A 19,271-nucleotide genomic window follows, 5' to 3' on the forward strand; every position below is an offset into this window, starting at 1 on the left:
TTTTTTAAAAAAAAAAATTCTCTTTAAAATACTCTGAAATTCAATAATGCATTAGTTGTTTTGTAAATTATTTTGATTATTTGGAGTGTTGGAAATATGGATTTGATAGAAAGAAAATTAATGTGAGAATGTTTGTGTGTACTTAAAATTGTTGGGATAATATTAAGTAATTTGTTGTATGAATTTAACATGAAATTGGTTGATGGCATCAAGCTTTATCATAGGCATGAAAGCATTTTATGAATTTACTAAACATCCTAAAGAGACTCTTGTCATTATTACAGCACCCACACTCCTAAACAATTATGTAATTACTGAATTCTTACTTATTTGAGAAATAAAGACAATTTTGGTGTTGTACATTTTATGACGCTTATTTTTTAGTTTTATATATGTAATTAATTTAACAATACTTAATACCATAACAACTTTTGTTTGTAATTTCTGATCCTTATAGTTTTCATAATTTTACTTCAACGGCGATAGTTATGCCAAGACTGAATCAATTGGTCGATAATTCTTAAGAAACATACCCAAACTCTCTACCAAATAGAAGAAAGTTAATGAGATGCATGTTGAATGCATCATCTACTAATAAAACGTTGTTTATCAACTTCTCCAAGCGCCATACCATTCCTCAACTCCGACGTTAAACGTCTGGTCTCCCAAGGATTGTATGAGCAAGCCCTTGCCTTCTACGTACAATATGTCCACCCCTTCCAGTTACACGCAGAAACAGCCTTCATTGTTCCATCAATTGCTAAAGCTTGTGCTCTTTCTCAGTCCCAACAAATTCTGGGCTTGCAGATTCACTGCAATGTGATCAAGAATGGGTTCGATGAATTTACTATATCCAATTCCCTCCTGTCAATGTACGCAAAGTTCTGGGACACAAAGAGTGCCCTGAAAGTGTTCGATGAAATGCCTAGTTGGGACACCGTTTCTTGGAGTTCCATGATAAACTGCTATACTCAAAATGGGTGTCTCTTGGAAGCACTGAAGATGTTCAGGGATATGTATGCACATGGTTTCGTGCCCAAGCCTGAGATAGTTGCCAGTTGTCTTTCTACGTGCGTTAAGTGTGGGAATTGGGGATTAGGAAGAGCGATACATGCTCTTGTTTTCCTTGACGAGAGGATGGAGTATTCGTCTTTTGTGGCCACAGCATTAGTGGATTTTTACTGGAAGTTTGACAATCCAAATATGGCATCTCGTGTTTTTGATCGGATCATGGAGAAAAATGAGGTATCATGGACTGCTATGATCTCTGGATGCATAGAGTGTCATGATCATGTTAGAGCATTTGCTTGCTTACGTGCGATGCAGTGTGAAGGTGTTAAGCCCAACAGAGTGACACTGATCAGTGTTTTACCAGCTTGTGGTGAGTTACGGTCAGTAAAACGAGGGAAAGAGATTCATGCTTATGCTATCAGGCATGGTTATGATTTGGATGCTCAGTTCTCATCAGCACTTCTGCATATGTATTGTGAATGTGGGGGAGCATTGCAGACTGCGAGGCTTATATTTGACAGGTCTGTGAAGAAGGAGATTGTTATGTGGAGTTCTATGATTGCAGGCTATTCTCGGAGTAAAGACTGTGCGAGAGAAGCTATGAGGCTATTTAATGAAATGCAGATGGAGGGAATTCTACCAAATACTGTTACTATCTTGGCAATGATTTCTGCATGTACTAATATGTTATCTCTGATTGATGGCTGTGGAGTGCATGGCTACTCTTTGAAACTGAGCTTTGGAACCGACATATACATTCAAAATGCCCTTATTGATATGTATTCAAAGTGTGGTAGCCTTGGAGATTCTGTTCAAGTGTTCAATGAAATGATGACTAGGGATTGCATTTCTTGGAGTGCTCTTATTAGCGCATATGGACTCTATGGGTACGCAGAGGAAGCTTTGCGGCTCTTTGATGAAATGCAAGGCAGTGCATTGAAGGCTGATGGACTTTTATATCTTGCAGTGTTATCGACCTGCAACCATGCTGGCCTTGTGGAAGAGGGGCAAGAGCTTTTTGATCGAGCACTGAGAGATATAAATGTGCCTTTGACCATAGAACACTATGCTTGCTATATTGACCTTCTTGGCAGGGCAGGCAAGGTCCAAGCCGCATATGATGTTGTGTGTAGAATGCCAATGAAACCAAGCCCCAGAATTTTGAGTTCTTTAGTTTCTGCCAGTAAGCTCCACGGAAGATTGGATATAGCAGAATCACTAGCACATATACTCATCAGAATTGAACCTAAGAATGCTGCCAATCATACTTTGCTAAGCATGGTATACGCCGAATCTGAAAACTGGCCGGGGGTGGAAGAAGTTAGGAGGTACATGAAGGAAAGAAACTTAAAGAAGAACCATAGTTTCAGCACAATTTAGCTGTACAACGAGAGCTTGTAACATAGCCAAATCAGAAAGAGAAATGCTTCAATTGGGTTCTCATGGCAATCTCCTGTGGTCATAGTAATATGAAAAAGTGACCTGCATATGGAACTTGATTGAAAAGAGGATCTAAGGTTAATCTGTCTTTATGAGAACCACTTCTTATGGCCTTAATATTGTGCTAAAAGAGAAAGTGGATCAAACAGCACAAAGTGGAGGACCTGTACCCGTGCAGCAGAATGCATCTGATCAAGTTCTATGACTAGTATATGAGTTGGTTTGAGGCGTTGAATTGTCCTACTAGAAGGTATCACACAATCCAGCAAATACCATGTTTTAACTTACTATGATGAAACCATAGTTGGTAATCCTGAGTGTAACTGTTGGATAGAAAAAATCTCCTGAGCTTCATTTAAGCCATAAATTCGTAATTTCTCATACACTTTCCCTGGCAATAACATCAGGTAAAGCTTGAAAAGTTTACTACTAGACATGACGGTCCTACTACACATGGGGAAGGTATCCTTAGATTGGAATTGAAATAAGTATCCATCTCCATGCGATTGGGCTTGGATTGGCTTGGGAGAAACTGCATAGTCACCTCCACCTGGAGACAAACAAAGCTATTAGTTTATATCAACTTAATGCCGCCTTCCGATCTCATGAGACCATAGAAAGCAATGATGAGCAGTCACAGATTACACAAAAATATCTAAGAAGGGGTGAACTCCTTCAGAAGAACAAAATACAAAGTTCCAGCTTCATCCTCATGTAGAAACTAGATTGCTGCTCCTTAAAAAAGTTGAAAAAATTCTCAGAGATCCTACATAGCATTAGTTATCTTACCATTTTATCAGAATTTAATTCAACTACTGATTGACTTCCAACCTTTTACACGAACATTGACTTTGAGAGGGTTCATACCAGAACCTGAACTACACTTGATAAGGTATACTTTGTGCATTAAACTTCTCTTATTGCTTCTGTACTTTAGAATCAAGAATAAGATAATCTTTCAGTCCAGCACATTGATAATCACACTACTTCTGATTGATAAGTAGTTCCATGTAATTTTAGGAAATAGAGCAGACCGTAGTGAAGCAGCACATTGCTAATCACACTACTTCTCTATAATTACTGTAACGATTCAGTTAGATATTTACCCCTCATATGGTGTGAAGCATTGCATACATGCATTACCAGTTTATTAGTGTTAGCCCAACCCATGTCAGGCACTGATACATTGAGCTCAAGTCAGAGTATGTGCTCCCTAGTCATGTGAGAATCCTAGACCACCAGACTCTGCAATTTAATACCCTACTATAAAAACCAGAACCATGAAAACTATGTCAGGAAAAAATGACAAGTTTCGCACACAGGGCGCAAGCATATAACAGCAACACCTTGTAGGTCATGTGCTTTTTTTGGGGCGTAAAACAACATTGATTTATTACAACCAACTCACCACCATGTGGAAATACAAACTCTTAGGTATGTGATTTTCAATTCATATCAATAAGTCTTAGCTTTACACCTCTTCAATATTTCAATAACTGAACAACAATCTGAGCTGCATTTTCATGCATTCATGAATATTGTCACTAATAATTAGCTCAGCCAAGAATTCCAACGCTTGCAGCATCGCCAATCAAATACACAAACAACACTAATACTCCTCCACACAGATTCTTCGTAGTACAAGATTTACCTGAACAATTAAAAAACAGAACAAAATCAATAGTATAAAATCCATAATCACCTCATGAAGCCTGGCTGCTTGAATCATCAGCGGGAGAAACATCCTTCTGGAGAGACGGTGGGACATATATCCTCGCTTTCTTAAGGATTTCCGCGACAACCCAGTGCTTGCGCTTGCTCAGCGGCCGCGAAGGATCCAACCTTACCTGCAAAAGAAACCGGAAAAAAGATCTCCCAATCATCTCTTCATACACAGACACACACACATATGAATGCGTGGAAGTGAGAAATCGAAGAATACGGACGCGATCGCCGATATTACACTCATTACGCTCGTCGTGAGCCATAAACTTGGAGGTGCGCTTGACATAACGGTTGTAGAGCTTGTGGTGGAAGAGGCGGTCCACTGCCACCACCACCGACTTCTGCATTTTGTTCGAAACCACCATGCCCACCACCGGCTTCATCCTGATTCCGACGATTCTTCTCTTCAAAACCGAAACCAAAATATTCAACCCCAGATAAACCCTCGTTCGTGCTTCACGACGTCGTATGATCGTTGTGAGCTCTCAGTTAGGCTTTAAGTAAACTGAGCCTGGATTCAAGCGGATAAGGGCTGTTACAGGGCCCAGTATTACTTTTGATTGGACATAATCTAATCAGATCACGTGGAATCGAATCGAATACATTTACAATTTATTTAAATTAATATTAATTTGAAAAATTATATTTAAATTTAACTTAATTATATTCAAATAAATTTTAATTGAATCGAATATAATTAAAGTTTGAATAGTCGAATATTTTCAAGTATATTTTATTCTTTTTATATTAATTAAATTAAGAAATTAAATTTAAATATTTTTTTATCGATCGATTTCAAAAGAATATCGAATAATTTGATCAATTTTTAATTTTATGATTGAATGGAGTATGGGCTATGAGTGGGCTTAGATGAACTTTTGAATTGATGGTATTATGGGCTATTATTGGGCCGAGATGATATCATACGGAATTTTAGTACCCGCAATTTGCCATAAATTACAGAAAACACCACTCCAACAAAGGCTCGTTTGGACAGGTAAAATGGCAACAGTGGGAAGAGGTTTTATCTGAAGAGGGAGAGAATGGAACCAAAACCGTTATCCTCTCCCGCTTGGCTCCTTCCATCCCTTTAGATAAACCCACAAGAGATTTTTTGTTCTTTATCAAGTATTGTAATTTTCAGTTCCACGATCACAGGGGTCAGCTTTCTACATTTTTCTTGAGTTCTTTATCCTTTTCTGTGTATAGACATTCACTTTCTATTTCTTGTGGATTACAAAATTCTGAATTCTGTTGGATATGATGATGATGAGATGATGCATTTGTGGGTTTTGCTTCTTTGATTGCTTCAATGTTTACATTTTCCCGTTTGTTGAGCTTCTTTGAGCAAGATTGCCTCTTTACTGCTTTATGAGGCTGAAAAATGTGGAAGTTTTCACATGTTCTTCATGAGCACTTCAATGGTCTTATGTCAAAATCTAGTCTTATCCAAGAAAAGTAGCTCCGATAATTCCTTTTCGTCTTGCAATGCACCGTGTGCTGTGGTTCAGTTGTGTTGTGGGAGGAGAAAATCTCTTGGGCTGGTTCCAAATGCCAAGAAAAGACACTCAAAGAGGAGAAGTTGGTGGCAGAGGTTCTTTTTCGATGAAGAAGGCAATTGGCTTGGTTTGAAGGATGAGTATGTGCTCGACGCATTGGAATCAGAGGAGAGCTCTAGTGATGATGAGTTATCTGAGAATGAGAAGTTCGAGGTGTGGAAAAGACGAGCTGAGGCAATTGTAGAATTGAGGGAAGCACAAGAAGATGTAAAGAATGAAGAGAGTAGGAGGTGGGAGGACTGGCTAGTGGATGAAACTACTGATGATGTTGGTAATGGTGCATCGTGGTTTGAAAATTCGAACGGCTCCGCTGGGAAACCGGGAAATGATGTAGGGGAAGAGATTACTGAATTATTTTCTGGGGGAGGATTGGTTAAGTCTGTGAGGGACTTGGTCCTAGGCAGAGAAGAAGATGATATTCTGTATGAAGATCGAGTCTTCCGTTATGCCTCATTCAATTCGGTAAGGATTTTGAAGAGTTTAATTTGTTCACATCAAGCAAAAACCATATCAATTTTACTCGTACTTTTATGGCCGCATGACATCCTTAAAAAGTGTACCTAATTATGTTAATTCTCTGTTGCATTTTGTAGTGCATTTTACTTTGAACTGTCTATATATTAGTTATGCGAAGTAATAATTTAGTCTCCAGCTCCCACGACGACATTATTAATCTAAAAAATTTGGTGTGCTGGTCATGTACATTGTATTTAGTAAATTAAACTGTAACAACAGAACTATTCCAAGTAGAAGAGAGTAGATTTGAGCAAAACGGATATTATGTAAAGCACCAACCATGCTCCCCAAATTTTGTACATGAATTCTATGCCCATAATATGGATAAATATAAGGTTAATATCATCTTCCATTCATATATTAAAGTTTTGGATAGAACTCATAAATTATTTCAGAAGGCCAAGTTTGAAGAAACAGCTTCAAGCTTAAATGTATTATGTACAGTTAGGCCAATGTTGCAGATGCACTTCTACAATCATTTCTGTTAAGCACACTCCTAGATGAAAACTTGTTTTGAAGTATAGAAGTGTAAATTTGAATATCTTTTGAAAAAAAAACAAGATGATTAATATCGGTCTATGTATCTTACTGAAAAGGAATGAATTGCTCTATTGAGCCTCAAGATTACTTACTTTCTGTTGCTTATACCTTCTTTCTTTGCAATATATATAAGCAGCTTTATCTTTCCCTGAATGAGTTGTTCACAATTAGATCATGATAGAGCACGCATGCACTATCTCTTGTTGTCTGTGTGGTTGTTGGTTCAAGCCTTTAGCGTCGTAGATATCATATGAAGTGGTAGTGATTATTGTTCCTCAAGTATGAGTTGTCAATGATATAATTTTCCATTTTCTGATTAGAGTCTTATGTGCTCAAATTCATTACAACCTTTCTTATTTCAGGCTAAATTTTTGGCAGTACTGATTATTGTTCCATGGGCTTTGGACTTCTTGGTTCATGACTATGTTCTTATGCCTTTTCTGGACAGGTAAATATTACCCTACAATGCATAAAGAGTTCTCATCTTTGGATTAATGATATGAGCTAGCTTTCCTAATTCTTGTAGAAAGTGATTATTCTTCTTTATTTTCACTTCAGATGTAAGGATTATAAGAGAGGTGATAGTTGAAGAGATAATCACCATTTGTCTATCCTCATCTATTCCATAGCAAGAAATGACCTAGTACATGTAGTTTACTAGTTTTGGTGAATTTAGTGCGATCAATGGTTAACAAGGAGGTTCTTACTGACCCATATGTGTTAGGTCTTCATTGAAAAGAAAGATACTATCTCTTATTGTAGCCAGTCCATACAAAGAGTTCTCTTCTGTATCAAAGAAACAGCCAATGATCTTAGTTTCTAACTTGTAACTCAACCCCTGGATAAGCGTATATGATAGTATTGCTTCATTGCCATTTACCAGACTGCTTGGGTGCCATATGCTGCGCATGTCAGTCTAAGTAACATTAATATGCTGCTGCTGTTGCTCATAGTATTTCCAACTTATTAGTTATATTAGTTACTTCCAGATCAAATTTTAGGTCAGAGAGAATCTTTTGGAACTCGAGAATTCTTGCATTTATTACCGTCACTATCGACTTACAAGTAACCTCGGTACAATACTCTGTCCAACTGGCCCTTGCTCCATTTTCTTGTTATCACCTGTCAGATTTATACCCTGATTTATATGAACTTGGTTATGACTCATGAGTATCACGTACAAGTTTGCATCAAAATGTCAGCCACACCTGAGCTCAAATTCAGAGATGAAGTGAACTCAGGAAAATTAAAATATTAGAAGATCAACCACAAGTAATCAAAATCTCTCTTTAACTTGTATACTTGAAACAAAGTATAAATCCCTACTTCTTCATCAGTAGCTGATATGAATATTGCAAACTCCAGTGTCTCATTGTAGCTACATAAAGTGCAATCTGCAGCAGTGGCCATGTTTGCTGACATTCTATATTATTAGTTTTATGGATGCACTTGATCAAGTACTAAGTTATCTTGAACAGATATGTCAAGACAGTACCACTTGCTGCTAAGATGCTTGATATTAGGAAGAATCAAAAGCTTCAAATAGTCAAGGCTCTAAATCTTGAGAAAGCGCGATATCGGCTTGAAGTAGAGATTGGTAAATCTCCTCCTCTTTCTGATGAGGAGCTTTACTTGGAGTTACGGCATAGAGCGTAAGTCTTCTCACTCATTCTTAGGTTTTTCATTGAAGAAGGAAGTTAACTTTACTTAGTTAACAAGATAAAATATCACGAGTAATGAAGAAATTGCCAGATTCTTTCCAGAAGATCAGGAAGCTCTTACTCTGCTTGAATACACTACTCATTCTGAAAGGAATTGGAAATGCTATTACGTGAAAACTTTTTCCCAAAATTGTACTGTTAATTTTCTAGTTTTGATTAGATGTTGTGTCTTCATCCTACATATTCTCATAATCTTCACTCCACTAAATCCACCTGAGATTTTATATTGAAAACTTTGTGTGACTCCAAAAAAGGGTGGTTCTTGATGAAACAGGTGTTCCAGATTGTTCTACTTATTTATCATTTTAAGTTATAGATTTGTTTGCTGCATGTGATCAGAATTTAGCTTTGGAATACTCATGTAAATGATTTTTGCATTTGTAATAACTTCCATCTAATGGGCTAAAAGGACAAAAAAAAAAAAAAAAAAAAATTGACAGGCTTTTGAAAATTCATATTGTACTTTAATGGCACTATGATTTGTACAACAGTTACTTTTTAATAATAATCGGTACAACACAAACATTTTTAATTATTTATGTAATAGGCGCTTAAGTTCAATTTCTCTAACCGAAATTTGTCTACATACATTTGTATCACCTACTCATTTTGGCACTGTTATCCTGGTGGCTCATGGCACAACATCGTATATTTTCTTTTTTCCTTGACAGGTTAGAGATGCGAGATGAATGGAGATTAGAGAACCGAAAAGCATTTGCTAACATCTGGTCGGATGTGGTGTTTGGGATCTCATTGTTTCTTCTTCTATACTTCTATCAGGGTCAAGTGAGTTGTCATTAAATAATCTGCTTTCTTCTTTTCACTTCTATCACAAGTTTTCTTTTCTTTATTTCTTCAATACATAGTATGATTTTACTGTTTCTCTTTATTTGCATCTTTCTCTGTTATCATTGCCAAAAACAATTACCTCGGTCATGTTAAAACAATGAACGAAATAGTTACTTATCATAATATCCAAATTACGAACTTAAGACTTCCAGTTGCTTCAGTTACACTGGATAGAGCAAAAATAAAGAACTTTGAAGGTGATTCTAGATAGTTTACTGTAAGGAAGAAGTATGAAGAATCAACCAAAGACATAGATGAATGGCTTCAAGAGAGCTACTTGAGTGCCGTGTCAAATATTTCCGCATTAGATTAAGATGGAGTACAAAGATTGGTGCTTGACATTTGCAGGAAGCTACAAAATTAGGTCTCAGTTTCTTTCTCTTCCAGTTTGCATTTCACTTGCATCGCATGAACGCTAAAGTCCTGATTCAGCTACTAGCTGTCTTTGAGTAACTTTTTCAAACATATACCGCGTTTCTCCAATATTAATTCATGCTGTATTGTTGCAAAAACTGGATCTATATAGGAAAATTTGAAGACTGGTCATGTTAGTTTAATAAAAAACAATGGCAGGCTGGCACAATATTCTTTGGTTGATAAAAGAACTAATATATAACGTTGATCGCCAAATTTGAATACTTAACCTTGTTCCATGTTGCTCTTGCATTCAGATGGAGTGACAGTTTCTCTGCATGAGCATTTACACTTCACTTTTTCATTAGAGAATTTCTCAGAATTTGTATAGTTTGTGAAATCTGCCCCCAACATATGGAGCCACTGATCACCAAGCCAAACCAAACTATGCAAACATTTCTAGTTTTTCTTGTCGATTTCATTAACTTTGGCAGAACATTCTTCTTCATTCTAACATAATTTTCACTTTCCCCTGTGTTTTAACTTCTAAAAACCATCTCGCTCTTGCTATATCTTCTAGTACATATATTTATTTTTTGTTAATGACTCAATGTCTTGTGTTTTTTCAACTGGGTACTCATGCAGGTAGCTTTGCTGAAATTTACCGGTTATAAGATCGTGAATAGCATTACAGACACCGGGAAGGCGTTTCTTATAATACTTATCACTGATATTTTTCTAGGGTATTTTTTTTCTTTTGCTCTTCTCTGCATAAACTTAGCATTTCAGCCTTATGATCCTTGAGATTGATGCTTGAAAGTAGAGATAAAAGCTATAACTGATTCATATATGAAGTTTATGTGACTGTGTGTGTACAATTTTTACTGAATTATGCAGAAGCATACCTGTATTGGAAAAACCTACTTTTCTGATGTTGGTACATAGTTGCTGCTTTAGCGTTATGTTACTTGTTTTCTGAAAAGATTTAAGTTTATGATTTACTAATAACTGCTTTGATATCGCAGTTAATCCTAGTCTAGATTTTATAATAGCAGGATAGATTCACTTTTAGTAAAGCATTCTCTTTGCATTGATATTTTTCACTTTAGTTTTTGCTTATGTTTTGAATATTTGCAGATACCATTCTGAATCGGGTTGGCAGACATTGTTAGAGATCATAGTTGAGCATTATGGGCTGGAGGTGGATCAGTCTGCCATAACAATATTTATCTGCCTAATCCCAGTCGTAATGGATGCTTGTGTGAAGCTGTGGGTAAGATGTTTATCTTGTGCACCATCTCGTTTTTCTGGGGAATGCAACTTTTTGCTGATTGTGTCAAAGTTGGCCCGAGTTAAGCAAGAGGGATTACAATGCATACCATGGCACTTTCTCATTCTAATTTTAGGGGATTATTCCATAGCGATCCCCTAAAGTACGGATATATAACTCAGAAACTTCACGACTTTCAAGAATTACAATAGCACCCACTACAATCATGTTTCACATTACAAACTCAACTGGCCGGGATCTGTAATGTATAACATGTTTGCAACTAATGCAGTAAAATTTTTCAATATTGAGGGGGATTTGTCGTAATATGCATAAGTTCAATGGGGTAGCAGGGTAATCATGCCTTAACACAATAAGCTTCCCCCTCCCTGCAAGAAGGTCAAGGAAAAACAAGAATGATAAGGAAGGAGGAAATAGGGTTGTGGGAGAATGGTTCTTCCTCATATGCCTAAATTTTCCATTACAAGTTGTCATGTTCTTGCTTTGCTAAAGCCACTCTAACTCATTGTTCAAATCTTTACACTCTGCAGTTGTTTAAGTTTCTCCCAAGACTATCCCCGAAGGTGGCGAATATTTTCCGGGAAATGAAGAGACATTAGGAAGAACTTCTTCTCTTTACGGTTTCTATCTCCACTTGGCACTCTCATACTCTATTCAATACAAACAATTTTCAGTTTTCAATTATTTTCTTCTTCTCGCCGTTATATGTTTGATCTCCACCAATATTTGTACCTCAAAATCATTTATTAGTTGCCAGGCATATACACACATTCTATTGTAATATAGGACGAATTCATCAAACTCGTATCCCGTCATATAATTCACTTCCTAGGAACACTTATTTGAACAATACTTTTGCAGAGGGTAATAAGATCTACCTCATATTTGTTGAGTTATTATTTGCACTGAACTTTTCTACTACTGCTAGCATCTGAGACTGCTGGTTTTAACATGTGCCGTTGAGCCCTTAAATGACTTGTGAAATTTACGTTTGCTTGTTTGTCTTGATTCCCTTAATTCTGGTTCATGCTTCAGACCACTTGAAATTTTGATATTGTGGTATGGTTCAGTTAATCTTCTTGCTGTCTGAAGAAGGCTTGTAGGGCCTTCTTGCATTAAAGCAGCTGTGCAGTGAGACACATGCTCCGATGGCTTCGACGCAGACTGTACACGTTTATTATCTAATGCTATTTACTTTCATCATGATGTTCGGTGATGATCTTCCCATGAATCAGGAATAGCTCAAGTTTTATACTGAACTCGACCAACGGGTTTTTCTTACATGAATCAGGTGCGAAAATACAGATGTAGAAACATCAACAATCAGACCTACATTGTGCTGAGAATTAACTCGGATCATCAGGTGAACTTATATTTTGCTGATGCGCCATGATCAACACATTTTAGTATTTCTTTTCACACATAATTTATATTTATATAGATATTAAACTCTATAAGGATCAATTAATAGGTCAAAGATATATGAGTTTGTTTTCCCTTCTGGCATGGTGTAGCACAAATCTTTGTCTTTTTAGAATAAGAACAACGCCAAAATAAAACCTTAATTGAATTTAATAATTAATTAAGGTTACAACATCTGATTTTTAATTTTAGTTATGCAGTTTTTAATAATTGTATGTGAAGTCTAAGTTAGTAAGTGAAGTTAACGTCTTATGACCATAATAATCAATCAATGTATGAATATCGATCGATTTTAACAGGAATTGTTAGTCGAACGTATCAATAGTTGTTATAAATAGTCGATAATGTGTAATAATTTTGAATCAAATGCTATAATTCGATAAATTCGGGTATGAATACCTTAAAAATCCATCTTTACAAAGTTGAGAAACCTGGTTGAATGTCTGGAATGTATAATAAATATATGTCATGTCTGCACATGATTACTTGCCACTGACAACGTGAAATTTGTGGTCACTCTGTTGGAAAAGCTGTCAAGTTATTTAGGCCCCTCTGTGGTGCATTATTTTCTGAGTTCTGACAGAAAAATCAATGTCATTGTTTCAGAAAATTATTGTAATGCAGATTTACTGTGTGGTCCTTGCTATGTCCAGGTGTGTTTTCCAATGCACAGACACATTCACACAATGTTAAGAATGGGATCTTTCTCTATGACTTCCCAGTTTCTTGGGGTTTATAGCGTTATTTGTCTTAGCGGATAATGTTTTTTATATCATCAAACCACCTCGGGTGGGAGTGGAAACAAGAAATTTGGAGTGGTCCACTCAATTTCAAGAACGGGGTCTCAGAGGAAAAATAGATGCGAGTGAAGCATGCCCAATACATGCATGTTCGCTGGATTAGAAAGGACGAATCATTTTTAATTAAGTGATAATTTCTATTCTCTCCTGTGATATGAGAATTGTGGATATAAATAATATATAAGTACCTCTTTTGACAATATGCAATTTTAAAACTTACATATCGTTGTTAAAGTCGAAACAATTATACTTTTTTCTCTTTTTTTTTTTGGGTGCAAAAGTAAAAATATGATCGAACAATAGAGTAAGTACATTGTGGACCCTTGTTCGCACCGATGTGATTAATCCATCGCTCACTTTTTAAAATTCTTTTAACAAATAAGGAGAGATGAGGACTACAATCACGTGCAAAAGATACGAAAAGAAAATAACTGCAAAACACAAGAAATGGATCCAAAAACTCTCCTACATCGACGGGTGTTCAAGATCAGTTTCTTACCATGATACTTTCTTCTAAATTACAATAAATTATTACTCATCAATTATTTATATAGAGCGTCTGTACAATATTATAAAAATAAAATTTTACCCCTAGAAAAATCAAAGGTCAACCAATTGAACCCCATCTTCATGTGGGGGGAGGGGGGCACAACCCCACCAACTCTGCATAAAGTTGGATTCACGCTCAGCAAGCCCTCGAATGCCGATTTTTGAGTAGGGGGCACAATCCTTGCCAAATTTGCATAGTTGGATTTACGATCACTAAGCCCGAATACAATATTACAACTAGACTACACGCTCCAACAGAAGTAGCATGCAATTTTCAGAATTTAGAGGTTGGCTCCTAGTCTAGCTACATGAAAGTTGTGGTGGAAGAGAAGTAGCAATGGCTGCCCATCACTACCATAGAAAATTACTAGGTTTTGGGGGGCTTCAAAATTACTTGCAGCCTCCATCTTAGTGACAAATTCTACTAGCACTGCCCAATTTGTGCCCACTACATATTCTACTTGCAGGCTACAATTCTGCTCTTGGAAAGGCTGATTCCCACACTTAGTCTACTAATTCTACTTCCTAATAAACCCTAACATATTTTATACAAATTTTTTGTGCATTGAATATCTTTTGCCTTGGTCTAAAAATTTTAATTGCTAGAGAGCAGACATTCCAAATCTGTTATTATATCTTAATTGCGCGACCCAACTCAATAGCAGCTAGTAATGCGCGTGGATTAGATTGGTGAGTGAAGGGTTTCTATTCCACTTTTATGTTACACAGTACTGTCGCACCAGCAAGTGTATGTTATGCATTCGATTTTTAAATTATAAGTTCAATCTCTTAAAGTTTGGTGTAATTACGTATAAATCTTATATGATTTGAAAAATTACATCTAGTTTCCTTAAGTTTGCATCATGTCTAACAAATAAGTCTATCCATTAGTCAAATTCACTAACTTTGTTGGTATTGACAAAAAAAAAATGCATGAAAATTAATATTTACCCTTGATTGACTTATTACGACTTATTGTAGGTCAAATAATTTTTTTTTACTAAACTACCCTTATAACGATGAAAATATACCTTCTCATACGCATTAATGTGTACAGATGTATAATGATAATTTGATCATAAAAAGATTAATTTGACCTATAATAATCAGTAATAAGCCAATCGGAGGTAAATATGAACTTTATCTGATTTTTTTAAATATTTGTAAATTAGGTGAATTTTGACTAACAAAAAAAAATTATTTGTTATATAGAAGCAAATTCTATAGGGGTATTAATGTAATATTTCAAATTGTAGGAGGCCTACATGTAATTACACTAAATTTTCGATGAGGAGAGCATAATTATCCTAAATTCAATTACGATCTTTTGAATTTTTTAAAAGATACATATCGATCACTCGTTAGTATGACACCAAAGTGATAAAAAGATCTCCGTTGGAATTGGTGATCTTAACTTGTCATTAACATAGTTCATAAAAAATGTGTTCTTCCTAGCTTACCGTTTATTAACATAGGCAATTTCGAGAGCTCGTCAGTGGGTCCAATCCTATCGAATGTCAGTCGTTATTCATTACGTAGAAGATGCATCGGCCAGTAAGAGCCTTGAGATACAAAATCGGGGCGGACGGACCACCATAGGGCCAGAATGTGCACCACTCTGTTAGCAGCCCTACGACCAAAAGAAAACTTTTGAGGGCACCCTTGCAACAATAAATGACTGATATCCAATAGGATTGAACCTATGATGTATGGAAACGGACATTGAGATACAAACATGATACGACACGGACATGGGAATACGAAAAATTAAAAATTTTAGGATATACGGCACTGACACGGTTATATATAATATATTTTTTATTATATATATTTTCAATTTCTCATCAAATTAAAATATGCACTATGAAAGTATCAAGATAAAATATAAAAATAAGCATGTTTTATATCTAAATTCTTAACATGGCTTAAATAAATATAGATAATTATTTTAAATTAGATGCAATAAAAAAATTTAATCATCCAAATTAGTTAAAATTCAAATTTTTTTTTTTTTTTGTAAATACAGCTCAAAACTTTTAAAATTATAAAAAAATCCTAAAAGTGTCCAAACGTATAGGACACGCCGCCACCAGGCATATCCGTGGTGTGTTTGACACCGTGGTTTTCTTTTTTTATACATTTTTATAATTTCGAACAAACGAATGCCTTGCTCGAGGCACATATTCAACACGTATCGAACACTATAGTGAATAATTTTTTAATATGTATGTATAGTATAGGATTGAACACAGTGAAAAGCGCTCGGATAATAGTGTTTCAGTTATTGATGATCTATTATAGTTGTATTTAATATTGGTTTATCCCGACTTGCTCCTTACTAGTCAAATATCAATATTTTTAATATAATACTAAGTAATTTTTCAATTTATTTTTTTTAAAAAAAAGAAATGATATAATCATGTTGGAGATAATTTCTAGTGTCAGTAAGTACTCTATATATATATATATATATATATATGAGATCAAACAGATTATATTAAAAAAATGAAAGAGTTAAATTAATCATGTTCGAACAAGAATAAACCGTTAAATCCCTCCAAACAAGTAGGATTCTGAATTTCTGAATTCTGTTCACCAACAAAAATTCGCCTCAGCATCCAACTCCCTTTTTATTGGACTGAAAAATCCTAACAAAAATCATGTTTGATCGAACCAAATCAATCACAGAGATCATTTGCGTTAAACTGTCTACTAATTACACGACAAATATATTATACTTACTATATATATATATGATGCGAATTCAATAAAACTCGATTTAAATTAAAAATTTTCAACTAAACCAACAACTTGTTGGTCATGAAAAGTAATAGACGCACACGTCTACCTTATAAATAATAGTCCTATTAAATTTATGTTTAGATCGCCCCAAGCCCTTAGTTCATTAATCGCTCCCAATAAAAGTCCATTAATTCCAACATTTAATAGCATTGACCTTAAAAATCCGACATGTAAATTAAAAATAAGTTTTATTTATATAAATTAAAATGTAACTTCAAATTTTAAATAAAACATTCTCATATATTTGTGTTCCAACACATCCGTACAAGCATACGAAACGCCCTACAACGCTAAAATTTAAATAAAAACATTCTTATAACTTTTAGAGCAGATATAAATTATTTAAGAATTAGGGACAGTTACTTCCTTTATCAAAATTCAATTTTTTCTCTGAATAATTGTTAGAATGATTGGAAATTACTGTTTATTATTCTTTCTCGCAACGTCCACATTAAAAATATATAGAGTTAAATACAACCGACCTCCTTATAAAAATATTAATAGATAAGAATCTCCTCTCCAAAAGAAAAGGGCAACGTAATTCCATAATTTTCTTTTTGTAAAAATAATAATAATAATGTGGCCCCTATTGCAAGATTATTTTTTTTTTAAAAAAAGGGCTGAAATTTCATTGTCCTTTTTCGATTAAGGGAATTTCATACCTATTAGTATTTTATCGGAAGTAAAATGCAATTAAGCTTTTATATATATATATACAAAAAGATGAAAGTAGGGTTAACACTCTACAGACTTGCCAAGACGGATTGCGAATACATTATGTGTGTCAGTCAGTGTTAGATAATTGATTTATTATCGCGAAAAAAAATTAAAATTGAATCAATATACAGGTCAGAGCATATGTTTAATTTTACGGAATATCTCGATAAGGATTTGAACACAAATAATGAGTGTTTTAAAAATCAAAAGAAATATTAAAATTACCATATCCATATTATCATATTCCTGTATGCTATATATATATATATATATATTATAGCTAATGTTTTGAAAGAATGATGTATGCATGGGCGTGATTGAGAGTGATTGATGCATTGCGGACCCAACACTCATAATATTGATTAGTTAGTGGTCCATTTTCACCTAAATTTGGTTTGAAATGCAGGTGTTTTTTTTTTAGATTGTGTAGTTCATACGTATATTACGTATTTCTCATAAAAAAACTCTTAATTTCTTGTTTGTTAAGGTAAAGGAATATGAATCATATTTAAATAAGTTGGACAAAAACGTCCTAAATAGATTTTAATAAATGATGTTAAAATATTAGTTGCACTTAAAAACATAGCAAATATTTTGGTTATGACTAAAATCCAAGACAAATATTTTAGCCATGAATATAGAAAGTTCGTTCAAACAGTTATAACTCTAAAAAAATAACTCGAAATCTGGTATGGAACCGTTTTGAAGCTAGCACCCAGAGGTTTCTAGTGATATGCAACTTGCCCTAACTAACCAATGGATATCGTTCTAAATCCCTCTAGAAATAGAGGTCATGTTGCAGTCAAAAAAGTAATTCAAAACACTCATACTTAACATTTTTTCTCTTACAAAACAAGGTTACGAGCTCTTTGCTCATTTTTTCCACTCCACAAGCTCACTTTAGCTTCCGTTTCTTATTCAATCACTTATTTTGGCATCATATCACGATATTTCAAAATTTTCTTCTTTTTTTTTTCTCTTTCAGTAATTCAGTTAGTAACTTGAGTATCGAAGTGCTAACTTTTATTTTGCAAATTAGTCTTTCTTTTTTATCTTAGGATTGTCAAGAAGTTCTTTCGACCATTATGGTATTGCTGAATCTAGTACGCAACGATAGATCTCAAGAAATTTTTTTAATTAGTAAACAAATTTAATTGAATTTTCGTGATTATATTACACTTAGGCCCTTTGAGTTAGTTATATGATAATGTCAAACACACCCTATATGAAAGTATATTTTGGTCCAAGAATTGGTGAAAATATATGACCAAAAACCCAAAGAATAAAATTATATTTACCAACTTTTGTAATAGGGAGTATTTTCGACACCCGAAATCAAAAGGGTATTAAAGTAATTAGTATAACCCACGAGAGATATTAATATAGTTATTCAAATAATAAAAATATTTTTTATAAGCAACTATAATTGATAACATATCCATGTAACGGCTACAAATTATCACTATCAAATATTTATATATGAAGCATTGCCGTCAAATAACTAGTGGTTACGAACCTCAACTTCGCCAGGAACCAACCATGATTACGGGGTATCAACTTCGCCGACTAAACTACGCCTCATTAACGTTAAAACTGCATTTGATTGGAAAAACTCTGAGAAATGAGTTGAAATGGGAAAGATTTGTTGAAGGGGATTGAATGTAGAGGCATGGGTTGTAGAAAGTTGTTTGGTATTAATAATGTAAAAGGTGCACGCTTGTCAGTGACTTCACTTGGGCAGTACCCTACACTTGCAGCAGAATTATCGGCTTCTTCGATCTGTCAACGTTAAGAACTAAATTTTGATTCATTGGACTCGATAGCTGTTGACAGGGGAAAATGATAATACGCAGATGGACCAATCCCAGCCACAAGAACCTGCCCAGAAATTATTGCTTTAATGCTTCTCCAACAACCTTGTTATGTGGCACTTATTGTTTGTAAAACAGAACATAGTAACTTTTGTCCTGAACCC

General features: G+C 34.9%; 3 protein-coding genes across 3 annotated transcripts; 2 read left to right on the top strand and 1 right to left on the bottom strand.

Moving 5' to 3' along the window:
• The first annotated feature begins 421 nt into the window (after positions 1-421).
• Positions 422-3,371, top strand: LOC105173844 (PPR superfamily protein). Its single transcript, XM_088875433.1, has one exon. It carries the CDS (start codon positions 580-582, stop codon positions 2,389-2,391), a length of 1,812 nt encoding a protein of 603 aa, XP_088731559.1. The 5' UTR covers positions 422-579; the 3' UTR covers positions 2,392-3,371.
• Positions 2,778-4,656, bottom strand: LOC105173749 (uncharacterized). The gene is made up of 3 exons (XM_011095628.3): positions 4,398-4,656; positions 4,154-4,298; positions 2,778-3,001 (listed from the first exon to the last, which is right to left on the bottom strand). Exons 1-2 carry the CDS (start codon positions 4,557-4,559, stop codon positions 4,155-4,157), a joined length of 306 nt encoding a protein of 101 aa, XP_011093930.1. The 5' UTR covers positions 4,560-4,656; the 3' UTR covers positions 2,778-3,001; position 4,154.
• Positions 4,657-5,153: 497 nt separating this feature from the next.
• Positions 5,154-11,902, top strand: LOC105173750 (CemA-like proton extrusion protein-like protein). The gene is made up of 7 exons (XM_011095629.3): positions 5,154-6,197; positions 7,154-7,239; positions 8,270-8,443; positions 9,184-9,298; positions 10,361-10,458; positions 10,853-10,988; positions 11,537-11,902. The coding sequence occupies exons 1-7, from the start codon at positions 5,577-5,579 to the stop codon at positions 11,603-11,605; spliced, it is 1,299 nt and encodes a 432-aa protein (XP_011093931.1). The 5' UTR covers positions 5,154-5,576; the 3' UTR covers positions 11,606-11,902.
• Positions 11,903-19,271: the final 7,369 nt, after the last annotated feature.

The sequence above is a fragment of the Sesamum indicum genome, linkage group LG11 (assembly GCF_026168435.1).
Source record: "Sesamum indicum cultivar Baizhima isolate 11 linkage group LG11, ASM2616843v1, whole genome shotgun sequence".
NCBI lineage: Eukaryota > Viridiplantae > Streptophyta > Magnoliopsida > Lamiales > Pedaliaceae > Sesamum > Sesamum indicum.